Here is a 27786-nt window from a genome sequence, read left to right as displayed (position 1 = left end):
TATTTACTACTCATTTGAGTACACATGACAATAAAGCTAATTCAATTCAATTCAAATGCTAAAGTAGCAACAAATAGAAGCAATAGGAACATTACCACTGATAAACAGCATCAGCACTTTCTGCCCCATGATTACCACAATACTCAAGTTCTGTGAATTTGAACAAATCCCAGAAATCTGTGTGGCTGCATGGGCTACACATAAAAATCTATTGCTAGCCCTTTCCTTCTTCACTTTGCCTGGATAAATTGGCATGATACATGCTCTCAAGACACAATAGAATGGGAAATCTTCTGATGGGCAATAAATGCTGCCTAGCTAGTAACACCCTCATCCAGTGAAAGGATTCAAAAAAATGAATTGTGGTCTTACACATTTCAGTGTGATAAATAAAAAGTGGTTGTTATTCAAATTAGATGTTAAAATAATTTTATTGGTATTTGCCAAACTATAAATGTTTCCATGATATTCCTTAAAACCACCACTTCCCTCATATTTGCACACTCCCACTAACTCACACCGACTTTGTTTCTTGAAAGAGTGTATCCAAGAACAAGGGTGCAATAGATTGAGATCTGTTTCTTTTGAGAATAACTGATCCAGAGACTTGAAGGCAGAGCAACAATTACCATTTAAATTACCAATTAAAATTACCATTACCGTTAAAAAATCCTCTGCAATGTAGCTTAGGGTCATAGAGTACAAAAGGCAAAGAAATGATGGTGAACTTGCATAAGATACTTGTTAGATCTCATCTGGAGTATTGTGTGCGGGTCTGGGTGTCGCATTATTAGGAAGGATGTAATCAATTGGAGAGAGTGTAGAAGCAGTTTACAAGAATGGTTCAGGGATGAAGATCTTCAATTATGACAACAGATGGAAGAACTTAATACTTTTCCCCCTGAGAAGAAGGCTGAGAGAAGATCTGATAGAGGTTTCCAAAATTATAAATGGAGCATATGGATTACACAGAGAGAAACTGTTTCCACTCAAAAAAGAAACTAGATCAAGATGAGAAGGATTTAAAGTGAGAAGCTAGAGTGAAATGATGAAAGACTTTGTCACTCAGTGAATAGTTAGGGTATCAAATTCACTGCCTGGAAGTGTGGTAGATGCAGGTTGTATGGAGGCATTCAAGCAGGCATTTAGTGCTTCTTTGGTTAAAAAATTATGGCCACGCAAATAGATAGGGTGGTAAAGAAGTTGTATGGCATGCTTTGCCATTATTAATCGGGGAATTGAGTACAAGAGGCAGGATGTCATGTTGCAGCTTTATAAGGCTTTGGTTCGGCCACACTTAAAGCATTGCATTCAATTCTGGTCACCACATTATGGGAAGGATGTGGAGGCTTTGAAGAGGGTGCAGTAGAGGTTTACTAGGAAGCTGCGTGGATTGGAGAGTATGTGCTATTAGGAGGGGCTAAAAAGACTCGTGTTATTTTTCTGTGAAATGATGAAGGCTGATACTTGCAAGATGTACAGTTTGTGGCAACCAGAAACAAAAATCATTACAGTTATAGATTAAAAAGAAATAATAGAATGAAAATGCAGTGACATCTTAAAAATGACACTCCATCTGCCTCTTGCTTGTCTCTCAAGCACATAGACTAATCCAGAGAACAATATACCTTGTGGCGAGATTGAAAGATGGGCAGGGAGGGAGGAAGGCAGGCTGTAGAAAAAGTGACAGATTACAAGTGAGCTCTGGATAGACAGAGTTCACTGTGGACTTGTAATATTCATGATGGAATTTGTTTCATGTTGTAGGCAGCTAGCTTTATTGGGAAATTCCAAATAATAATTTACAGTTGAAACACTAATGACATGGGAGTGATGGTAAATAACCTCACTAAACACTCTGACATAACATTGCTCAGCTTTCTCTTTTGTTCCTCAATCCAGCTGAAGAAGTAGAAAGGCTGGCTGCAATGCGTTCAGAGTCACTGGTCCCAGGTACTCATACACCACCCATCAGGAGAAGAAGCAAGTTTGCAACATTAGGGAGGCTGTTTAAACCATGGAAATGGAGAAAGAAGAAAAGCGAAAAGTTTAAACAGACATCTGCAGGTAGGCATATGCATACAAATTATTTTCACCAGTTTGAATATGGTGAGCCATACAGAAGTGAATATGGTATTTGGACTGACAAAATAGTAACACCCATATCTTTTTGGACTGGGAGGAAACCTTCATGGATAAACAATCTCTGTACTGCTAAGCTCATTTATGGTCTGGTGGAATAATTATTTCTTCAGCATATGAATAATTCTGTTTTCTGTTTCCATCAATTTCTTTCTCACCCATCCACAATGTGCTTAATATGTACGTTTCATAATTGACAGGCACACTATATACTTATCACCTTTGTGTGTAGTCTTTGCCTTTGGGGTATTGGAATAAAACGACGACTTAGTTACTAACATAAAAAATAAATTTCTACTGAGCGAGTATGTTAACTTTTTTCCATATGAGCCTCCCTATTCCAGGAGTGCCACTTAGCAACTCTATATTTATTGCACTTATATCACCTATTGTATATATATCACTGTATCACCTTCATCAACAAGTGCTTTTTCTCATAGACTGTTGAGCTTTCTAAGGTTATCTTAAATACCAATCAGGTTTCATGGAAGGGTTCCATCAGTGGGCCCGACAGACTTTCCATGCAATTTATGCTGTTTACCTTTTTACATCTCCACCAAACCTTTATGGCACCATGTTTTCAGCAACTTGACTTCACTGACAGCAGCAGTACTTGCTATTGCTGGGACTGTATGTTTAAAGCTCACCTGCGCACCACGACAAGTGCTGCTAGACAGGAACTGCCTTCTGAGTACACATAAAGGAGAGAAATGAAAAAGCAATAATTTACGAATGTAAATTTACAAATTTACAATTTGACATCATCGCCTGTCTAATCAACACTATCAGACTACAGCTGCAGCTATACGAATCAAACTACCCAAGCCATACCATGTTGGAATCTTGTTTTAGAGAGTATTTCTCTTTTCCTGACACACAGTGTGAAATAACATCTTGTTGTTTTTCAATGTGGGAACATCATATTGCTGGAAAACCTTCAAAAAATTGAAATCATTAACTTTTATTGGACAACAACAAAAGAGTAGAAAAAAACACAAACAAAAGTGCTGCATTTGCTTCAGAAAACAAACTGGCACTTCTTGCCTTTCAAGAAACAATTAATTTACAGTCAATGAATGATAACTGAACCTAGCTCACATCTGTTCAACCCAGGTGTCAATTAGCCAGAACATGAGAGTGCTGAAGAATATCGGTGTCATAGCAGCTTTGAAGGTATCTGGCACAGGCTTTTAATATGTGGTCCTGATTTGTCACGGATGACCTGTATATTAACGGAATAGAAACCTTTTCTGATCGTGAAGTCTCTGTTTTATCATATGGTGCACTCACAGCAATGTGAATGCAGTCTGTATTGCCCTATACTTGGCAGGAAGCCAGCGCTGTTGGCAAAGTCTGCTGCCTGTGCTGCAGCACTGATCTTGTCATTGGAAAACAAGGTGAAATGGTGTGACGTGGCACAACTTCATTGGTAACAGCTTTGTGGGTCCAGGATTTTGAGATCAAACACAGGTCCACAGTTGTGCCTTGGAAGCAGCCTGTTCTACAAAAATTTTTGCAACGCCGTCACCTTAACACCCATTAGGATAGGACAGCCCACCATCCCTGAAATTTGACAGCAGATGGTATAGATCTGGTATCCTGATGGCAACATGGTGGCTCAGTTGTTAGCACTGCTGCCTCACAGCGCTGGGGACCCAGGTTTGATACCACTCTTGGATGACTGTCTGTGTGAAGCTTGCAAATTCTCTCCCTGTCTGTATGGGTTTCCTCTGGGTGCCTGATTTCTTCCCACAGTCCAAAGAAGTGCAGGCTAGGTGGACGTGCTCAATTGCCCATAGTGTCTAGGGGTGTGCAGTATAGGTGGATTAGTCAATGGAGATGCAGGGTTACAGAGATAGGGTCAGGTGGCTGGATCTGGGTGTGATGCTCTTCAGAGGATTGGTGTGGACTCGATGGGCTGATTGGCCTGTTTCCACACTGTAGGGATTCTGTGGATTCTGTGACATTGGCAGTCTTTAATGGCAATATATCTCACTTCCATAACATCACAGCCACAATAATGATGACCCCTGCTGTGTCTGTATCCATTAGCTGTGGTTCCACTGAATCTGTGTAGGGAATGTTAGAAACTGAACGGGTTCTTTATGCTGCTTGGCCTGCTGTGTTCATCTAGCTCTATACTGCGTTATCTGAGGTTCTTTGCAATGTTGGCAGTCAGCATTTGCATCATACACAAATGACAATTTATTATAATCCTCTGTAGTGGATTCTGACAAAGAGGACCACAGAATGCCTCTGGATTGATTTTTGACATAGGGGACCTTGTTCTCATAAATGCAATATAAGTCATATGTACAAATACAGAAGGAGATTGTAAGTATGTCAGAATTGTTATAGCCTTGTTCTCCCACTCTCAACCCTCACATCACTTAGAAATCCAATATTGCAGGTAAATTGTTGATGAATACTTATAGTTCAGAGTGAAATGAATTCAGTTCCATGCCTTTGAGTAACCTATATGACCTTAGAATGCCTTTGTGAATTGCAGCCAACAGTGTCACTTTAAAGATAATAAAATGTGAGGCTGGATGAACACAGCAGGCCCAGCAGCATCTCAGGAGCACAAAAGCTGACGTTTCGGGCCTAGACCCGACTTTAAAGGTTGGCAGGGATGATTTCTGCTGCACAGAGTCGGCAATGATCAATCTGTAATCACCAATGACGTGTTGAAAATTGCTTGTGACCAGTATTTGTATAGTTCGACACTGAATGTACGGGACTATGATCATAGATGTCTTCAACCTGTACAGTGTGAGCACCTGATTAATACATCTGCCCCATGAAGGGCCTCTGATTGGTTCTACTTGTGAGCAATGTGCTCAGACAGAAAAAAAAATGCTGCCCTTTCTGCATATGATCATAAATATTTTCCATTTCCATTGTACCTTTGTGACTCGGATGAGGATGGAAGTCAACATAAGGCATGTTGGCAGAGTGAATCATAAACTGAGCTAATAATGGAGCATCACCCCGGCTAGGTGTGCCCATAATGACAAACACCCCAACCTGTCAACCCATATCCTTCAATACATTGTCATCTTCCACCCTTTGATGTTGAGTTGCCTGTTCTCATAGTTATTAACCCCCTGCATCCCAGCATGTTGCCAATAATCCTCCACTTCCTCAACATCCCAAATTTAGCAGTGGTCCCTGATAATTTGACTTTTAGTGAATGAACTCACAGGCCTGTGTGGCCCACACATTTCACCAATTTGGACAAACAATTTGACTGACAAGTGAATTAGACCCCTGGCTGATCTCTCTGCCGTTTCCCTAACTGATTTACAGTGAATTCCCTGACTGATTGTATTGGATCTGCAGGTCTGATTGTGGCCCAGTCCCTGTAGTGATGCAGAACCCTTGACTCTAGCTATCAGCAGCTAACTGACCATTTTCAATCCCCTAAACTGAGATCGAATGCTGGACTTTGGCATAACTGGCTGAGAAACCCTTGACTTGAGCAAAGACTACTTCACTTAAACTTTGAGACAAGCCATTTGGTGGAAGCATATGCAATGTGTTTGTCACTTAAGCTGCTGGCAAGTGGTATATGTGTGACATGGATGTAACATGGTGCTAAGCAGCAATGCTTTCAAATTTTTGACTGATCAATGCTGACAACTGTGACAAGATGTCTGGGTTTTGTATCTGAGCTAAACAATAAGGCAACACAGAAGTACAGTGTGCCTTTAAATTTTGAATGGTGTATCAAAAGTGCAAAAAAGGAAAGCAAAACCAGGTAGACATGGTGTGAGCATCCAAGTAGGCATGGAGTGAGTGAGTGCTAAGGAAGCCAGCAGAGAGCCCTAAAGTACATACTACTTCAGTGTTTGAGATGGATGCCTGTCCCTGTGTGTGAAGTGACCTGGCAGCAATATTAACATTGCACAGTGACAGTCCATTCCATATTGCGGAACTGAAGGGTAGAATTGTATTCTAAGTGAGTTAGTAATGTGCCATGATGTAGTAAGACTGGTACAGGTTCAATGGCAGTTTCTGTGGACAGGAAAGTGCAGACAGTCACTGCCCAGGAAGCATACTCCAGAATGTTGGGGACTGCTGAAAGGCCCAGAACATAGAACATTCAAGTGCAGTACAGGCCCTTTGGCCCTCGATGGTTTCACAGGTTGACGCAACAATCTGAAGGCAATCTAACCTACACTATTCCATTATCATCCATATGTTTATCCAACGACCATTTAAATGAGCAAGGGGAAGCCTGGTGCTGTCAGACATCTCTCTGACACATGAGAGACTAGAAAATTTCAAAATTTGAGGCAAGATTAGGAACTAATGAGATATAAATGTCAACAAATGGGCCTCTTGCTGTTTACTAGTAAGATTCTAATCTTGCTGTTCAAACCTTAAGTGGAAAACTGGATCTTGTTTTCTCGACTTCAAAAATCTCATTTTTCGGATCTTGCCATTTGTTCATTTTGGCTGCTCCTAGTATGATTTTCCAAGCATGTTGTTAAAGACATCTTTATTAATAGATACCTGCAAACGATGTCAGGCTAACATTTTAAAAAAATTGCTTTCTCTCTCTTTCGTTTTTTGATGAAGAATACAAGTACAGAATTCAGGAAGGTGCACTGTGAGATTCTTGAGCGGGTTAATATAGGGAGTGGCGAGTTATTGGAGGTTATGACAGGCTTAAAAGTGAACAAATCCCAGGCTGATGTGGAAGACAGGGGAGGAAATCAAGCTGCCCTTATGTTGGTATGGTACACAGGGTAAATTGTTCTTAGTAGAATAATAGGTCAGCACAACATCATGGGTTGAAGGGCCTGTACTGTGCTGTACTGTTCTATGTTCTGTATTCTATGTTCTTATGCAGATTTCGCATTCATATCTGGCCACAGGGGAAATGCCAGAGGACTAGAGGACAGGCAATGTGGTTCCACTTTTCAAGACGGGTGGTAGAGAAGAAACAGTGAATTATACTCTAGTGAATCCCACATCAGTGGTAGGGAAACTTTGTGAGAAAGTTCTGATGCAGAGAATTAATCTCCATTTATAGAGGCCAGGTTCAATTTGAGATTATTTGCATGGCTATGTCAGAGGGAGGTCTTGCCTTACAAATCTAGTAGAATCTAGTAGAAATCTAGGAGGAGATGAAGCATACAGATGAATGTAGTACAGTCAATGTAGTTCATGTAGATTTCAACAAGACCTTTGACAGGTTCCCACGTGGGAGACTGACAAGGAATGTAAAAGTACATGGAATTCAGGGGAATTTGGCAAGTTGAATCAAAATTCGACTCAGGAGACAGAAGATGGTGACAGAAGGCTGTATATGTGACTGGAGGCCGGTGTCCAGTGGTGTACCACAGTGATTAGTGTTGCATCCCTTATTGTTTGTCATATGTATTAGCTATGTAGATGAGAATGTCAGAGGATGATAAAGTTTTCAGATGACACAAAGATTGGCTGGTGGTTGGCTGTGAGTAGAAGCTCTTCGATTACAGGAGGATGTAAATGGATGGGTAGATGGGTGTGAGGTGATACCCTTTGGAAGAAGGAACAAGAGAAGGGACTAGTCAATGGATGGTAATGCACGAGGAAACTCACAGTAACAGTGGGAACTTGGGTGCTTGTCTGCAAATTCCTGAAGGTGGCAAGGTAGGTGAATAAGGTATTTAAGAAGGCATATATGACACTTTCCCTTATCAGTCAAAGCATGGAGGTTGTGTACAAAATTTTTGTGGAGTACTTTTGTGCAGTTCTGGTAACCACGCTATAGGAAGCATGTGATTGAAATGGAAGGGTTGCAGAGGAGGTTCACCAGGATTTAGCGACAAAGAGAGGCTGGATAAGTTTTTTTGGAATGGAGAATGTTCAGGGGTCTTGATATAGGTGTATAAGATTGTTAAGGAATTTGAACAAGGTGAATAGAAAGCAAAATATGGGGGCACACCTTTAGGTGAAAAGTGGGAGGTTTGGAGGGGCAATGAGGAAAACTCGGGATGAGGTAGTTGCCTGGAATACACTACCTAGAAGGGCTGGAGAAGCAGGTAATCTCACAATCTTTAAAAAGGACTTGGATGAGTGTTTGAAATGTCATAACATTCGAGTGTGTGGTTGAAGTGCTGGAAAGTGGGGCTAGTGTAGATTTCGTGTAGTTTTGCTTTTACAAACTTGTGTGTACTATGTGTGATTCAGTGATTCTGTGACTTGGAATTGGGCAACTAACGCTTGCCTTGTCAACAATATTCACATCTCAGGGAACAATATTTTAAAGTTATTAGTTCCGGGTGACATTCTCAAAAATTTCCTTTACTCCGTGCAGTGTGATCACTACCTCTTGTAATATGTTGAACACAAATGTGTGCAAGAGTCTAACTGTGGCCTAACTGATGGTTCACATAGTTTAAGCATCATATTTGTGTCATCATAACTTGTGCCTCAGGTAATAAAGGAGTGTATCCCTTGTGCTGCCCTAAGTACTTTATTGACCTGTTTTACTAGTTTCAGGAATATTTGGATTTGCCTTCCAATTTCCTTCTTTACACCTCTTTGTATTTGACTTCTTATTGTGTATTTCATTACCATATTTGCTCTCCCCAAATGCATTAACTCACACTTCTCCGAATAAAATTCCTCTTGCCATTTTTCTACCTACTTGATCATTTTGTTGCTATCTTCCTGTAAACTGGAGCATTTCTTCTCCCCGTCAGCCAGACAGCTGTATTTGTGTCATCTGCAAACTTCTTAATAATTTCTTTTACAGTCAGGTATATAACAGGAAAAACAAAGTTATTGAGCCCTCAAGAACCAAAAGACAGGAGCAGAATTGCACTATTCAGCTGATCAAGGAACTTACATTCTGGCCACAAAAGCTTCAATCAATCATTCACTTTGTCCCATGAGCTACTGAGCCAGTTTTTGATCCTACTAGCCAGTTTCCTTGACAATATCTCATCTGTTATACAAGTTCTTATCAAAAGCCCTGCCAAAATCTATTTATCGACTACATCAAATATATTAGCATCACTGACTCTTGAAAAGGTTCAATAAAATTTGTCAGAAATTCTGCTAGCAACTAAATACATTGATTAATTGTTTTTTTCTGAAGAAGGGTCTTGACCCGAAACATCAGCTTTCCTGCTTCTCTGATGCTGCTTGGCCTGCTGCATTCATCCAGCTCTACACCTTATTATTTTAGATTCTCCAGCATCGGCAGTTCCTACGATCTCTGTAACATTGATTATTCTCTGCCTTTTTCAATAGTAATTTTCACTGTACCTAAGAATTTTTGATTTGATTTAATTTGTTATTGCCATGTGTACTGAGACATAGTGAATATATTGTCTTACGTGTTTTACGGTCATTTTTTTACAGGAACTTTTTTTAAAAATAACTCCCCAACATCAGAGTATGGCTGTCTGGCCTGTAATTACTTGTTCTATCTCTTCTTCCTTTTTAAGCAATGGAATAGAGGTAACAGTCTTCTACTCCTCCAGCACCATAATCTGCAGCCAACAAAGGTTAGAAAATGATGTTTAGAGCAACTGCTATTTCTTTCTTTATTTTTCTTAGAGTCTAGTATGCATTTCATCCAGATCTGGTGATTCTTTTCACTGTCAAAGATGCCAACCTCCTTAATTTGCTTCTCTTTCTATGTTTTCACTATCCAATATTTCACAGTCTTCCTCCTTAATTACAATGTTTGGATTGTCACCATTTTAGGGAAGATGGATTAATTAAGATACCAATGTAACTCTGCAAGCAGAGATAACAAAGTGTGAAGCTGGATGAACACAGCAGGCCAAGCAGCACAAAAGCTGGCGTTTCGTGCCTAGACCCTTCAGCAGTGCTCCTGAGATGCTGCTTGTGTTCATCCAGCTTCACACGTTGCTATCTTGGATTCTCCAGCATCTGCAGTTCACATTATCTCTGATCATAATTTTAACTTTGCAAGCAGGTTTTTTTTAAGATTTCTATTAAGTCCTCCTCTTTCCTTCCTTATTCTCTCGCGCCTTCTGTATTTTTAAAGCATCTTTGGGTTTTCCTTCATTTTGTTTTATTCTGAACGTCTATCCTTGCTCTGATCTCACCTGCTTTATTAACTAATTTGCTTGTATTAAAGTACATTCCATCAATCACTGAACAGCTCCGTTATTGAATATTTTCAAGTCTTTGTTTCCACTTCCTTCCATACTTGTTTTCTTTTATTTATTTGTTAAAATTGAGTATTGATGGGAAGACCAACATTTTTTCCCAATCCCTTATTGCTGTTGTGAAGGTGGTGGTGAGCTTCTTTCTTCAACTACTGCAGTCTTTGGGGGTGTAGATACATCCACAGTGGTGTTGTGAGTTCCAGGATTTTGGCCAAGTGATAGTGGAGAAAGAATATAATTCTGAGTGACTTTGAGGGGAGTATGTAGTGATGACTTTCTGATGCCCTTGCTGTCCATTTCATTTAGGCAATAGAGATTGTAACGGAGAACTGCATTTGTAGTATGTTGCAGGATGTGGTCAGCCAGAGTTTCAGAGTGTGCAAATGGAAAGGGAAGTGGTTGCTACCAGCAGACAAGAAGGGCCAGACCACTAGTGCAGATTCTGCTGAGTGCACCTCCCCATCTGTCCAGTATTCATTCCTGAATTATAGTGCTGGCCAGGATTTCTCTTGGGACTGCAGAAGTGTCAGAGGAGCATTGGTGACTTTCTATAATGCATCTTGTATGTGGTATATACTGAATGCCACTGTCTCTTCATGATAAAGGTGTACCAGTGAAGTTTATTAAATCCTTTATAGATCTGTGTTTTTATTAATTCTATATCTCCTGTTTCCAGTTTTGCCTGTCTCCCTTCTGAAGCCCTATTGATGTACCCACCCATGCTCTTGCCAAACTGAGTTAAATCCTCTTCAACAGCACTTCCGATGAAGATCTGTATCCTGACTCTGTTATGATGCAACTTGTACCATATGTACCACCTCCCTCAGACTTGTCCCTATGTTCTAGGAGCCTAAGCCAACTTAACTACACCATCTTTACACTCATACCTGTCCTGTTATTTATTTACTCATAAGCACATGGCACCTTTTGTAACTCCCTAAGATTTGCTTTCAGGACCATGAAATTTTTAGTACTAGTTTATTCAGTAATGCTGTGGACCTTTGCCTCTGGCTATTCAACCTCCTTCTTCAAAACATTCTGCAGCACTCAGTGACATACTTCACCCAGGCTCTGGGGATATAACATACCATCTTAGAGACATGTCCATCATAGAAAGGTCTTGCTGTTCCCTTGATTTGAATTTCCTATCACGACTAATTTTCTAGCTTTCCACTACCCATTCTACACAACTAAGCAAGTCATAATGCTGTGACATTGACTTGGTCTGCAGTCCCAAGAGAAAAATCATGGCCTGTGCTGTAATTCAGGATAGAAGGGGAGATGCACTTGGCAGAATCTGCACTTGTGGTCTGGCCCTTCTTGTCTACTGGTAGCAACCAATTCCCTTGCCATTTGCACACTCTTAAGCTCTGGCTGACCACATTCTGGAACATGGTACGAATGTAGCTCTCAGCCTCCTGGATGTATCACAGCAGATAATGGAGCTCAAGTCCTGAAAGTCAGAGCTCAACTTCTTCCAGCTAACAAGACTTCAATCAGTTGAATGACTTGAGAACCGTCTATTGTTTTCATATGAAATAGGATGTGAAGTCAATGAGGCTCGTGCTCTCATGTCTCAATTTATTAGCCTGATAATTGCATTTCTTCAAATATGAGTATAATGTCTCAAATTTGTCTATACGTAAACTGGAATTATCTGTAAAGCAGATATTCTTATAAGTTTTGGGGTGGCATGGTGGCAGAGTGGTTAGCACTGCTGCCTCACAGCATCAGAGACCAGGGTTTGATTCCAGTCTCAAGCAACTGTCTATAAAGTTTATACATTCTCTCCATGTCTGCATGGATTTCCTTTGGGTACTCTGGTTTCCTCCCACAGTCCAAAGATGTACAGGTTAGGTGGATTGACTACGCTAAATTGACCAATGTCTAGGGTGGGGAGTGCAAGGATAGGGTAGGGGATGGGTCTGGGTGGGGTGCTCTTCAGAGGGTCGATGTGGACTCGATGGGCCAAATGGCCTGCTTCCACACCATAGGGATTCTATGATTCAATGCCATATACTGATTCTAATTGTTATTCAATGAGTAAAATACTTCATAGGCACAATTCATCTGGATACTGCCTTGGCATGATGGAGCATCAGACTAGTATTGACTTTTACTATCTTTTACAGTCTTTCACTGCTGCCCAAATGGCCTGAGAGATTCATAACCACACCTGACATGGTTTGGCTTGAGTGCAGCACAGTCTGCACATTATTTAAATAAATTTTGAAAAAGTGAACTACTTTATTTTACATGTCTCCTAATAAATAAATATTCTGTTACTTTTCTGGAATACCAGCAAGATTCAACTTCTGGCAAGGTCTTGTGCTTAGGTGGCCTGTTGCACCTGTGTCTGAAGTTGCACCTATGCTAACCATAGTTCTTAGTTTAACCATTGCCCTTATTTACAGACTAAACAAAACAAAATTTGCAATACTAACCAGCTTGTTTTTGTTATGTTTAAATTTACCAAATATATATTGCCAATTCCATTCCTGCATGCAGTCCTGGGTCAAGTCTCCCACACTATTTAGCCTCTAATCCTTTTTCTATCAATGCCTTCATTCGGGTCTGCACACTGAAATTCAGCTCTGTTTGTTTGGGCAAAGGCAATGATAACGTATTGGAGTTGAATCATCCCAGTGGTATGTCAGCTGAATATCAGTGAGAAGGTTACTATTGCCATGTTAAATGGTATTTGACATGGAATCCAATGCAACTCCTTGTGGTGTATCTGTATTGTTTCATTTCCAGACTTTGTTTTTGTGAGCTACGCTGATATCCCTGTCCTGATATGTCTTCCATCATTTCCCTTTTTAAGATCAAAAAACAAAGAAAAGTGAACAAAAAATCAGCACAGTAAGGAACAAGCCTTGTGGCCTGCCAAGAATCTGCTAGCATCCAATACCTTTCTGAATTAAAAATCTTTTGCATCCACAAGCTCTGTATCACTCGATTCCCTGCCTAATTATGTTTCTGTCAAGATGCCTGTTAAACATCATTAATGTATCCTCCTCTACCACCTCCTCTGGCAGCATATTCCAGGCATGTAGCACCCTCTGTATCAAAAACCTGCCTTCGATATCTCCTTTAAACAGGTTAGGTGGATTGACTACGCTAAATTGACCTCTATTACTTTAAACCTTCTGTCCCCTAGTAATTTACATTTCTACCCTGGGAAAGAGACTCTGATTATTAGATTAGATTCCCTACAGTGTGGGAACAGGCCCTTCGGCCTAACAAATCCACACTGCCCCTTGGAGCATCCCACCCAGACCCATCCCCTTATAACTCACACACCCCTGAACTCTATGGGCAATTTAGCATGGCCAATCCACCTAGCCTGCACATCTTTGGACTGTAGGAGGAAACCGGAGGAAACCCACGCAGACACGGGAAGAATGTGCAAACTCCACACAGACAGTTGCCCGAGTCTGGAATCAAACCCAGGTCCCTGGTGCTGTGAGGCTGTGTGCTAACCACTGAGCCACCATGCCATCCTATCCATTCTATCTATGTGTCTCATAATTTTGTAAACTTCTAACAGATCACCCTCATCCTTTGTTAGTCAAGTGAAAACAAGCCAGGTTTGTCTAGTCTCTTATCATACCTGATAACCTTTCAAACCAGGCAACATCCTAATAAACTATTTCTCTAGTCTGCCCAAAGCCGCCTCATCCTTCCGGTAGTGTGGCAAATAGAATTGCACACAATATTCCAAATGTGGCCTAACTCAGATCTAAGATGGCAGTGGAGTAGGACTCCTCAGCCGAAGACTGTCCACTTTGTCAGTTTCTTTTCTTCCTCTCTTTCTTTCTGTTTTGTGCTCTTTGCCCTTCTTTCTTCTCAGCAGTATCCTGAACAGCTGGTTTCAGCACAGGCTTGGACTCCCGGCCTCAGTGCTGACTCAGACTCTTGGCTGTGGTGTGGACTAGGTGTGGCGACTGTTTGGGCCAGCGGTCTCACTTTTGGCCTGGCATGGCTGTAATTCGGTGGCATGGCATGGCAGACTCTCTGCAGCCCAGCACATCTGTATCCAAGCCTGGAGTAGTGGCCTGGCAGTGGCCCAGCGTGGCGGTCTCTTGGCTTGGTGCTGCCTGAACATGTATTTTTGGCTTGGAGATGATTCCAGAGTAGTTTCCTGGCCTTGGGAGCCTCAAGGCAAAGCCCTGCGTGGTGGTCTCTTGGCAGTCTGGTGTGGTTGCCTCTTGGCGGCCCAGTATGGCACTCACTCGGCAGCCCTGCATGTTGGCCTTTCTGTGGCCTGTTAGTGATAGTCTTTATTTGGCCAGGCATGACTGTCTCCTGGCTCAAAGTGCTAGTTTCCTGGCCTGGTGTGGTGGTCTCTCAGAGGCCCATCATGATAGTTCACTCAGTAGCCCGACATGATGCTCTCTCAGTGGCCTAGTGTAGAAGTCATTTGAAAGCTTGTTGTGGTGCTCTCTTGGCAGCTGGCATGACGGTCTCTTGGCCCAGGTAAGGCAGTCTTCTGGCTGTTATGGCAGTCTTGTTGAGGTACCGTGTTGAAAGCTTTGCTAAAATCCACATAAACAACATCCATTCCTTATCCTAATTGATCATGTTCATCACCCCACCTCGAACAATTCATTCAAGTTAGCAAGGTGTGACCTGCTCTGCACAGTCATTCTGACTGTCCCTGCTTAGTCCATGCTTTGCCAAATGTGCATCAATCTTATCCCTAAGCATTCTCCTCATAGCTTCCCAACCACCAATGTGGGACTCACTGGTCTATAGTTTCTTGGATTGTCCCTATTTTCCTTCTTAAACAGAGGAGCTGTACAGTGACTAGCAAGGATACAAAGATCTTGGTCAAGGCCCCAGCGATCTCCTCTCTTGCTTCTCTCAATAACCTCAGTAGATACCATCTGGCGCTTGGGGCCTTAACTACGTTATTGCTCTTCAAGAGATCCAACTCCATATTTTTCTTGAACTCAAAATGCTTTAGCATATTAGTATGCTCCGCACAAATCTTACTCTCCTCCATATCCTTTTCCTGGTGAATACTGATGCAGATATTCATTTAGGATCTAATCCTCATTATCTGCCTCTAAGCACAAGTTCCCTCCCTTTTCTTTGAGTGGTCCTACCTTCTCCCTAGTTATCCTCTTGTTTTTAAGGTATGTATAGAGTGCCTTGGGATTCTCTTTAACTCTACTTGCCAAGGTCATTTTATGGCCCTTTCTTGCTCTCCTAATTCCCTGCTTGAGTACTTTCCTGCTTTCCTTGTATTCCTCATGGGCCCTGTCCAATTTTAGCTTCCTAAACCTTACATATGCTTTTTTTTAATCTTTTGACTAAATTCATAACTTCCCTTGTCATCCAGTGCCCCTTACCTTGCTATCCCTTGTCCTTCCTCCCTAGTGGAACATGCCAGTCTTGACCTCTTCCCCGCAGGTCTTTAAACAGTTCCCACATGTCAAATATGGACTTGCCTGATAACAGCTCCTCCCAATTAACACACCCTAGCTCCTGCCTGATACTGACAATAAGTTGCCGCCCTCCAGCTTAGTGTCTTCTTGCAAGGACTTGACTTATCCTTAAATATAGCTATCTTAAAACATAAGGAATCATGATCACTGTTACCAAAATGTTGTCCCACTGAAAGGTAAATCACCTGACCAGCTCATTTAACTATACAAGGTCCAGTATAACCTCTCCTATAGTTGGACTATTCACATACTGTTTCAAGAAACCCTCTTGGATGCACTTAACAAGTTCTGCCCTGTCTAAGCCTCTTGTTACAAGGGACTCCTGGTCAATATTGGGAAAGTTAAAGTCACCCACTATGAAAACTCTGTTCTTATTCAGTCGTTTGTCAGCAAACCAAGCCAATTGTTCCGTGGTGTGCAGATGTTTCATTACCCCTCTAGTCAACATCTTTAGTGTGACTTGTAATTGAAGTGTTGGTGTTCTGCTTCCTTCCGGATTTAAATGATCCTCTGGTGTGATAGTCTTGTTGCTTCTGGTTTTGTTGTTTTAGCAGTGGTCTGTATACAGGTTCTATTTCTAAACGTTTGTTAATGGAGTCCCGCATTGAGAACCAGGCTTCCAGAAATTCCTTTGTATGTCTGGTGTTCACTTGTCCCAGTATGGTCACTTTGTCCTAGTTGAACTGATGGCCCATATTGTATGTGTATTTTGAGGCAAGTGAATATTAGTGGTATCTTTTTATTGACAGCTGGTGTTCATGTACCGTGGTCATCAGTTTCCTCTCTGTTGGTCTGTTTTTATTGCAGGTTTCCATAACCTGCCCACATACTTAGCCCTTAGTCTTTCGGTGGCTGTTGGGAGGCCTGTAGTGTCAGAGTGATTGCACTCATCTTATTTTTGAGCTCTACCCATATTGCCTTAGCGGATGAGCCCTCCAGCATGTCCTCTCGGAGCGCTGCTGTAGCATTCTTCCTGATTAGTAATGCAACTCCTGTGTGTCCTAGATGAATATGTACCTGTCAGGCAGGGAGGAAGCTGTAGAGTGCAGGAGCCGTGGTTTACGAACGAGGTGGAATCTCTGGTCAAGAGGAAGAAGAAGCCTTATGTTAGGATGAGATGTCAAGGCTCAGTTAGGGCACTTGAGGGCTACGAGGTAGCCAGGAAAGACCTGAAGAGAGAGCTCAGAAGAGCCAGGAGGAGACATGAGAAGTTGTTGGCGGATAGGATCAGAGTAAACCCTAAGGCTTTCTATAGGTATTTAAGGAATAAAAGAATGACGAAAGTAAGATTAGGGCCAATCAAGGATAGTAGTGGTAAGTTGTGTGTGGAGTCAGATGAGATAGGGGAAGCGCTAAATGAATATTTTTCAACAGTATTCACTCTAGAAAACGACGATGTTGTCGAGGAGAATGCTGAGATACAGGCTACTAGACTAGGTGGGATTGAGGCTCACACGGAAGAGGTATTAGAAATCCTTCAGAAGGTGAAGATAGATAAGTCCCCTGGGCTGGATGGGATTTATCCTCTGATTCTCTGGGAAGCCAGGGAGGAGATTGCCGAGCCTTTGGCATTGATCTTTAACTCATCATTGTCTACAGGAGTAGTGCCAGATGACTAGAGGAAAGCAAATGTGGTTCCCCTGTTCAAGAAGGGGAGTAGAGACAAACCTGGTAATTATAGACCAGTGAGCCTTACCTCAGTTGTTGGTAAAGTGTTGGAAAAGGTTATAAGGGATAGGATAAGAATAAATTGATTAGGGATAGTCAGCACGGTTTTGTGAAGGGAAGGTCGTGCCTCTCAAACCTTATTGAGTTCTTTGAGAAGGTGACCAAACAGGTAGATGAGAGTAAACTGGTTGATGTGGTGTATATGGATCTCAACAAGGCGTTCGATAAGGTTCCCCACAATAAGCTATTGTACAAAATGCGGCGGAATGGGATTATGTGAGATATAGCAGTTTGGATGAGAAATTGGCTTGCTGAAAGAAGACAGCAGGGACAGACTCTGTGCCAGAGACCTGTGCCCCACTGCTTTCCCCTGGTAAGTCCCCCCCGCCAACAGTATCCAAAACGGTATACTTATTGTTGAGGGGAATGGCCATAGGGGATCCCTGCACTGCCTGCCGGTTCTCTTTCCGTCCCCTGACCGCAACCCATCTGCCTTTTTCTTGTACCTGAGGAGTGACTACCTCCCTGTAACTCCTCTCAATAAGCCCCTGTGCCTCCCGAATGATCCGATGTTCATCCCGCCCCAGCTCCAGTTCCCTAATGCGGTTTTCAAGGAGCTGGAGTTGGGTGCACTTCCCACAGATGTAGTCAGGAGGGACATTAGTGGTAACCCTTACCTCCCACATTTTGCAGGAGGAACATTCAACTGCCCTGACCTCCGTTCCCATTATTCTAAATTCCCAAGACTGTTTAAAAAATAAAGAATAAAAAATAAACTTGTTACCTTACCAGTCAGGAACACACAACTGTTTTTTTGGTTAGAGGAGGAGGAGGATGGGTGTGAGACACTACCTGGGTAGTGTTTCGGGTAACGCAACCACATAAATATTATTAACTCCCTTACTCAGCAGTCCCGTGTTCGTTCCTGCTTAGCGTACCTCCGCCTATTCACGAGGTAAGCTTTTTATAGATTCAAAAACTGACTCACCGGCTTCCCAACAGGCTCCTGCTCTAAGCTCCCGCTCGCGCTGCTGCTCAACCAGAAATGGCAATTGTGGGACCTCTGCTCTTTGTGATCTTTATAAATGACTTGGATGAGAAAGTGGAAGGGTGGGTTAATAAGTTTGCTGATGACACGAAGGTTGGTGGAGTTGTGGATAGTGTGGAGGGTCGTTGTAGTTTGCCACGGGACGGTGACAGGATGCAGAGCTGAGGAAAGAATGGCAGATGGAATTCAACCCAGGAAAGTGTGAAGTGGATCGTTTTGGAAGGTCACATTTGAATGTAGAATAGAGGGTTAATGGCAGGATTCTTGGCAGTGTGGGGGAACAGAGGGATCTGGCGGCCCACGTCCACAGATCTCTCAAAGTTGTTACCCAGATTGGCAGGGTTGTAAAGAAGGCATGTGGTGTGTTGGCTTCCATTGGCAGGGGAATTGAGTTTAAGAGCTGTGAATTCTACCAGGATGCTGCCTGGACTGGAAGGCAGGTCTTATGAGGAAAGGTTGAGGGAGCTAGGGCTTTTCTCATTGGAGCAAAGAAGGGTGAGAACGTTACTTGTTAGAGGTGTACAACATGATGAGCAGTATGGAAAAAGTGGATAGCCAGACACATTTTCCCAGTGTGGAAATGAGTATTATGAGGGGACATAATTTTAAGGTGATTGGAGAAAGGTATAGGGGAGATGTCAGAGGTATGTTCTTTACACAGAGAGTGGTGGGTGCGTGGAATGCCCTGCTGGCGGTGGTAGTGGTATCAGATACATTAGGAATATTTAAGCGTCTCTTGGATAGGCACTTGGATGATCGTAAAATGTAGGGTATGCAGGGTAGTTTGACCTTAGAGTAGGATAATAGGTCATCACAATATTGTGGGCAGAAGAGCCTGTACTGTGGTGTACATGTTCTGTGTTCTATGTTATATGTGAAAGAGACAAAGGGGAAATCTGCATGCAAAGGTCTGAATGGGATAGAAGATAAAGTGAGGATCTGAGAAGTGGAGAGTGTCAAGATATACAGTAGGCAGAGGTTAGAAGGCGAAGAAAGTTTAAATGTAGATTGAAATATAATGTAAATGTTAAGAGGAGAGAAGGAAGGAAAATAGGAGTGGTTGAGGAAGAGGAGAGGATAGTCAAGAAAAGAAACCAAGCAGTGAGTTGGAGAAAGAGAATGAATAACGTATAGATGAGAGCACGAAAGCCATCTATAAAAACTACAAAGAGCAGAGGTCTAAGAACAGAGCCCTGTGGGACACCACTCAGCACTGACCTCCAGGCAGAATACTTACGATCTACAACCACTCTCTGCCTCCTGTCAGCCAACCAATTCTGAATCCAGACAGCCAAATCACCCTGTATCCCATACCTCCTGACTTTATGAATGAGCCTGCCATGGGGAACCTTTATCAGATGCCTTGCTGAAGTCCATGTACACCACATCCACTGCTCGACCCTCATTAACCTGTCTCGTGACCTCCTCAAAGAACTCAATAAGATTTGTAAGGCATGACCTGCCCCTCTCAAAGCCATGCTGACTCCCTTTAAGCACACTATGCTTTTCCAAATAGTCATAAATCCTGTCTCTCAGAATTCTTTCCAAAACCTTGCTGACCACAGATGTAAGACTGACTAATTTCCAGGGATCTCCCTATTCCCTTTCTTGAAAAGAGGAACAACATTAGCCTCCCTCCAATCTTCTGGTACGAATCCCGTGGAGAGTGAGGAAGCAAAGATCTTCGCCAGCAACTTAGCAACCTCCTTTCTCGCTTCCCGGAGCAACCTAGGATAAATCTGGTCTGGCCCTGGGGACTTATCAATCTTAATGCTTGCCAAAATTTCCAGCACATCAACTTCCTCAATCTCGATCTGTTCAAGCCTGTTTTCCTGCTCCTCAAAGTTCTCATTTACAACAAGGTCTCTTTCCTTAGTGAAAACCAAAGCAAAAAACTCATTTAGGGCTTCCCCTATCTGCTCAGACTCCACGTACAAGTTTCCTACGCTATCCCTGATCGGCCCTACCTTCTCCCTGAGCATTCTCTTATTCCTCACGTATGAGTAAAATGCCTTCGGGTTCTCCCTAATCCTTCCTGCCAAGCCTTTTTCGTGCCCCCTCCTGGCCCTCCTCAGTCCACTTTTGAACTCCTTCCGAGCAAGCCTGTAATCCTCTAAAACTGTGCTAGACCCTTGCTTCCTCCACCTTACGTAAGCTGCCTTTTTCTTTTTGACGAGAAGCACCTCTGTTCCCATCATCCTTAATCTTACCCCTTCTTACCTGTCTCAGAGGAACAAATTTATGCATCACTCGTAACAACTGCTCCTTAAACAGTTTCCACATGTCTGTTGTGCTCTTTCTGTGGAACAATTGCTCCCAATCTGTACTTCCCAACTCCTGCCTGATAGCATCATAGGTTCCTTAACTCTGAATCTTTCTTCACAGACACTGCCAGACCAGCTGAACTTTTCCAGCTACTTCTGTTTTGGTTCATTTTCATTTTTATTCAGTTACTTGAGGTTGGTTAAATCAAAAGTGAGGGAAATAGCTCTTAACATTGGTAAAGAGGTCCTAGAATTTGAACACACTTCCCAAATTTGACAAGAAAGTTTAGAAAGGGTGAGGTAGGATGTACTTTTACACTTGGCAAACACAGGCTAGATTTGGGTTCAACTTGGGAGAAGAGGAAAGCTGAAATTGTAAAGGGGTTCGTCAAGCATTTTGGTGTACCAGGAAAACCATCAAATGCAGTGGAGTTTGGAAAAATTAAACTGAAAATTCATCAATTGGAGTTAGAAGAAAAAGAAAATGAAAGAAGAGCCAGGGCAGAAGAAAGGGAAAGAATGTTTGAGATGGAAAAATGAAATTGGAACTTGAAGCAAAAAGACTTCAAGTGGCAGAAGGAAGAGTACCAGATAGAAGTGAGGATGTCAAACTCATTGTAGCCAACAGCTTGGTAGGGATACAGACCAATATGGTTCAGAAATATAAAGAAGAGACCAGGTCAGACTTGTGTCGAATTTGAAAGAATTAAACATAGCAAATTTGATAGATGGGTGAGAGTATAAAATACAGAAAGGACATATGTGGATCTTAGAGAGATTATTCTGCTGGGGGAGTTGAAAAACCCTCTTCCAGAAGTGATAAGAGCTCATGTTAAGGAACAGAAAGTTCAAACAGCGAGAAGAGCTACAGAGGTGGCAGGTGAATACACATTAGTGCATAAATGGAAGTTTAGCTTCTGACAGCAATTTCATTCCGTGTGGGATAGAAGTTGGGGAAAATTGAATATCCTTCCGCGAAAAACAAAAAGTAAATCACACTGGGAACCTCTCCTGTTTTTTATTCTTCGTAGGGACCTCTCCTGTTTTTTATTCTTCGTAGGACCTACAAAGGACCTCTCCTGTTTTTTATTCTTCGTAGGATCCACAACCTGAACTCTCAATTCTTCTCAGCTTTATTGGACACTAAAAACTGTAAGTACAGTAAACTCACTGGTCCCTGCCACCTAAAACAGGATTTCTCCACCTCCCAAATCCCCAGCCATACCCAGGACCTTCCCCACAATGTACTTGCTGCCATTGGCCATGAGGCCACTGTTGGAGAACCCACAGATGACATCACATCCGCCACCGCTAGGTACACCACTTCCAGGACAGCGAATGCAGTTGCTACTGTAGCCACGGCCTCCACTTCCGAAACCAACACCACAGACATTACTGTCACTGCTACTGCCGCCGTCTACCCTGCTCCACCCACCGCTGACGCTGACGGAACCCCATCTACAGCTGATGCCAGTGCAACTCAGCCCACCACTGCTGACGCAACCCTGCCCACAGCCGACGCCGATGTAATCCGCCCACAGCCTCCACAGCCAGCATCTCCAGAGAAGACAGCAACGCTGAGCCCTGCCGAATCTTCACCATCCCCCCAGACCTCCCCCTGACTGAGGACGAACGGTCAGTCCTCAGTAAGGGGCTCACCTTTGTCCCCCTCCACCCACGCATCAACAAATACCAGTCACGTTTGGACATTGAGCAGTTTTTCCGCCGCCTTCGCCTCCACGCACACTTCTTCAACTGTGAACCTAAACCTCCCTCTACTGACCCCTTCTCCCTCCTCCAGCACAAGCTGTCTTCCTGAACACCATCCCAAGGCCTCCTACTCTCCCTTGACCTCTTCATCTCCAACTGCCATCGAGACATCAATCGCCTGAACCACTCCACCCCTCTCACCCACACCAACCTCTCCACCTCACCATAAAACCCACAGACAAGAGAGGTGCGGTTGTAGTATGGCACACTGACCTTTACATCGCTGAGGCTGGATGCCAACTCTCCAACTCCACCACCTACCAACCCCGGATCATGACCCCACCCCTGAGCACCAAACCATCATCCCCCAAACCATCCACAACCTCATCACCTCAGGTGACCTCCCACCCACAGCCCCCAACCTCATTGTTTCCCAACCCCGCACCGCCCGCTTCTACCTCCTTCCCAAAATCCACAAACCTGACTGCACTGGTCGACCCATTGAATCCATCTGCTCCTGCCCCACCGAACTCATCTCCACCTACCTGGACTCCATTTTCTCCCCCTTGGTCCAGGAACTCCCTACCTATGTCCATGACACCACCCACGCCCTCCACCTCCTCCAGAATTTCCAATTCCCCGGTTGCCAACACCTCACTTTTACTATGGACGTCCAGTCCCTATACACCTGCATTCCCCAAGCAGATGGCCTCAATGCCCTCCGCTTCTTCCTGTCCGGCAGGCCCGACCAGTCCCCCTCCACCAACACCCTCATCCGCCTAGCCAAACTCGTCCTCGCCCTCAACAACTTCTCTTCTGATTCCTCCCACTTCCTACAGACAAAGGAGGTGGCAATGGGTACCCACATGGGCCCAAGCTATGCCTGCCTCTCTGTAGGTTACATGGAACAATCCCTCTTCCGTACCTTCACTGGCAGTAAACCCCACCTCATCCTCTGTTACATTGATGACTGTATCGGTGCCACCTTGTGTTCCCACGAGGAGCTCAAACAGTTCATCCACTTCACCAACACCTTCCACCCCAACCTTAAGTTCACCTGGACCATTTCTAACATCTCCCACACCTTCCTGGACCTCTCTGTCTCCATCTCCGACAACCACATAGAAACCGATGTCCATTTCAAGCCCACCGACTCCCACAGCTACCTAGAATACACCTCCTCTCACCCACCTTCGTGCAAAAATGCCATCTCCTATTCCCAATTCCTTTGTTTCTGCCATGTCTGCTCCCAGGATGAGGCATTCCACTCCCGTACATCTCAGATGTCCTCGTTTTTCAAGGACCACTACTCACTACCCCACCCCCCACCCAACCCCTCCGCCGCAGTGGTCAAGAAGGCCCTCGTCCGTGTCTCCCACATTTCCCGCAATTCATTCCTCACACCCTATCCCCCCAATAACCACCAAAAGAGAATCCCCCTCATCCTCACATACCATCCCACCAACCTCCAGATCCAAAGCATCATCCTCCGACACTTACGCCATCTGCAATCTGACCCCACCACCAAAGACATTTTTCCCTCCCCATCTTTGTCTGCTTTCCGGGAGGACCACTCTCTCCGTGACTCCCTTGTCCTCTCGACACTCCCCAGCAGCCCCACCACACCTGGCACTTACTCCTGCAACTGCAGGAAGTGCTACACCTGCCCCCATACCTCCTCCCTCACCCCCATCCCAGGACCCAAGAAGCTTCCCACATCAGCAGATGTTCACCTGCACATTTTTCACTGTGGTATATTGCATCCACCGTACCCATTGTGGCCTCCTCTACATTGGGGAAATCAAGTGTACAACACCTACGCTCGGTTCGCAATAAACAACTGTACCTCCCAGTCACAAACCATTTCAATTCCCCCTCCTATTCCTCAGACGACATGTCCATCCTGGGCATCCTGCAATGCCACAACATTGCCACCCGAGGGTTGCAGGAATGGCAACTCATATTCCGCTTGGGAATCCTGCAGCCCGATGATATCAATGTGGATTTCACAAACTTCAAAATCTCCCCTCCCCCTACTGCATCCCAAAACCAGCCCAGCTTGTGCCCCCTTCCCAAACCTGTTCTTCCTGTCACCTTTCCCCTCCTCCCACCTCAAGCCACACCCCCTTTTCCTTCCTACTAACCTCATCCCACCCCCTTGACCTGTCCGTCCTCCCTGGACTGACCTATCCCCTCCCTACCTCCCCACCGACACTCACCTTTACTATCTCCATCCCCGCCTCTTTAACTTGTCTGTCACTTCTCCACCTATCTTCTCCTTTATCCATCTTTGATCCACCTCCCCCTCTCTCCCTATTTATTTCAGAACTGTCTCCCCCTCCCCCTTTTCTGATGAAGGGTCTAGGCCTGAAACGTCGGCTTTTGTGCTCCTAAGATGCTGCTTGGCCTGCTGTGTTCATCCAGCTTTACGTTTTGTCATCTCACACTGGGAACAGTTTACCAAAGGTGGAAAAGAAACCTAATAGGGTGAAAAGGAGCTGAAAGGCCTCAGGTGTTTACAGTGTAATGGAGTGGGACACGTTAAGTCACAGTGCTGGGGGTTTAAGAAAGGTATTGGAAGAAAGGATGTGGTAAAGGAGGCTAAACCAGTGGGATGAATTGAGGTATTGAAGAAAATCTCAAAAGAAGTCAAGGAGCTGCAGGATTGTGCACAGCCCAGTCACGGGCCAGATAGTGAGATTGTACCTGATCCTACAAAGACGTCACCTCTGTGGATAAGGTTTACTGAGGAAGAACAGGGATAGAAATTAGAGAAGTTAAAACATTGAGAGATACGGGAGCTGGTCAGTCTCAAATAGTAAGAAATGAAAGTATTTGTACTCTTTTTTTTTGTGGTGACAAGACTCCACATTCAAAAATTAGAGTAAGAAAGAGACACCAGAGAGAGAGAGAGAGAGAGATGGAGGGTTTGAGATCCAGTTAACTGACACCCTGTTTGATGAACTGATAAAGGAAAAACCTGAATAGGTAGAGGATCAAGCAGAGATGTTTCGTTCTGAAAGATTAATGGAGTTACAACTAAAAGATGAGCCAATAAAAAGGTTATATCGTAAAGCCCACTTGGAAAAGGAATCTGAACGGATTCCTGAATGTTATTATCTTAAGGATAGAATCCTAAAATGAAAATGGAGACTGCAGCAAGTTAGTGCAGAGGAGAAATGGGCAGACGTGCCCCAGATTGTATTGATGGTAGTTCACAGACAGGAAATATTGAGAGTAGCATGTGAATCTAGGAGTGAAGAAAACTCAGACTAAGATACAAAAGCATATCAATTGGCCTGGATGATATAAAGATGTGATTGAATTTTGCTGTACTTGTCATACGTGTCAACTGGTAGGAAAGCCACTAGCAGTAATAAAACCAGCACCTTTAATGTCAATTTCTGCATTTGAAGAACTTTTCATGGGGGTTATAATTGGTTGTATCAGTCTCTTCCCTAAATCCAAAAGTGGAAACCAGTTTAGCTACCCATAATGGATGTGTCTACCAGATTTCAGGAGGTAATTCAATTACAGAATGTTAAGGCAATAAAGATTGTGGAGGAGTTGCTTTCTTTCTTTCACTATTATGGATTGTCCAGGCAGATTCAGTCAGACTAGGGGTCCAATTTTACAGCCAAACTATTTAAGGAGGTCACAGATAGTTTAGACATCCAACTTTTTAAATCAAGTGCGTACTGACCCAGGGAGACCCTGAAGAACATGCTGAGGGCTTATTTCCAGGATTACCCAGATGAATGGGCGGCACGGTGGCTCAGTGGTTAACACTGTAGCTTCTCAGCTCCAGGGACCCAGGTTCGATTCCAGCCTTGGGCGACTGTATGGAGTTTGCACATTCTCCCTGTGTCTGGCTATGCTATGGTTTCCTCCCACAGTCCAAAGACGTCCAGGCTGGGTGCCTATAGTGTTCAGGGCTGTGTGGGTTATGGGGTAATGGGTCTGGGTGGGATGCTTCAAGGGGTGGTGTGGACCTGTTGGCCAAATGGCCTGTTTCCACACTGTAGGTAATCTAATCTAATAAAGGTATCTCATTTATATTGTTTGTCATTAGTGATGCCCCAAATTAATTGACTCAGTTTACTCCATGTAAGTCGATATTTGGATACAAAGTAAGAAGGCCTTTAAAATCAGTTAAGGAGAAGTTGATAGGTCCAAGGTCAGAGATCTTATAGTTAGATTATGTGTCTGAGGTGAGAGAAGGATTAAACATAGTAGGTAAATTAGCTAGACAACATCTGAAAGGGGTGCAGCATCTAATGAAGCAAGAAACAGATAAGACATCTAAAATTCATATATTTGCCCATGGGGATAAAGTATTGGTACTGTTACCAGTGATAGGAGAACCCTTCAAAGCAAGGTTCAGATTGAGAAGAAATTGAGTCAGGTGAATTTTCTAGGAAAGTTGCCAGATAGGAAAAAGAGGCATGTCTTGTGACAAGGTCAGGGAATGGGAGGAACAAGTATTAGTTACTGTCCCTTAGAGTGATGTGCCTCAAGATAAGTTAAGTACTGAAGAAGTCCTTGAAAAATGGGTTAGAATAATAAGCTATCTGTCTCAGGAATAGAGAACTGAATTGAAACGCTTGTTGCTGTAGTATGAGGACATATGTAGAAACAGTATTCGGAGGATTAATATTCTAGTACATGAGGTTGAAGTAGGGAATGCTGTTCCAATAAAGCAACACCCCGACAGGCTTAATTCTCTCAAAGCTGCACGGGTACAGAAGGAAACGGAAGTGTTGCTCCAAGAAGACATCATCGAGCCAAGTCAAAGTGAGTGGAATTTGCCAGTCGTGTTCATTTCCAAACCTGATGGTACTCATTGACTGTATGGATTATCAGAAGGCCAACGCCATAACTAGATTGGACTCATACCCAATTCTAAGGCTGGAGGACTGTGTGGAGAAAGTTGGACAAGCCACTTACATCACAAAGTTAGATTTACTTCATGGTTACTGGTGGACAGACCAAAAGAAGTTTCTGCATTTGTAATCTCAAATGGGCTGTATCAATTTAAAATAATGCTATTTGGAATGAAGAACATACAGGTACATTTCAAAGACTTATAAACAGAGTTGTGGCAGGATTGACTAACTGCCGTTTATATAGATGACTTAGTGATTTTTAGCCACTCATGGACAGATTCACATGGTGCATTTGGCAGAGCTCTTTGAAGGACTACAGGAGGCAAAACTGATTATACTTTTAGCAAAAACAGAACACCTGAAGGCTGAAGTGACGTTCTTGGGACCCAACATCGGACATGGAAGAATGACCCCAAGGAATGTGAAAATGAAGGTCATTGAGGAAGTTCCAAGACCATCCTCGAAGAAAGCGAT

General features: G+C 43.4%; 1 protein-coding gene across 10 annotated transcripts in view; it reads left to right on the top strand.

The window, feature by feature from the left end:
* Window positions 1–27786, top strand: part of phactr1 (phosphatase and actin regulator 1) — a 537086-nt gene that overhangs the window by 292410 nt on the left and 216890 nt on the right. For all 10 annotated transcript variants that reach the window (XM_059653713.1, XM_059653742.1, XM_059653702.1 and 7 more), the window contains one exon: window positions 1903–2067. In XM_059653713.1, the coding sequence (XP_059509696.1) occupies window positions 1903–2067 (165 nt within the window). The remainder of the gene's footprint in view (window positions 1–1902; window positions 2068–27786) is intronic.

Source organism: Stegostoma tigrinum, chromosome 2 (assembly GCF_030684315.1).
Source record: "Stegostoma tigrinum isolate sSteTig4 chromosome 2, sSteTig4.hap1, whole genome shotgun sequence".
In the NCBI taxonomy this organism is placed as follows: domain Eukaryota; kingdom Metazoa; phylum Chordata; class Chondrichthyes; order Orectolobiformes; family Stegostomatidae; genus Stegostoma; species Stegostoma tigrinum.
This window is presented reverse-complemented; position numbering and strand designations above follow the sequence as displayed.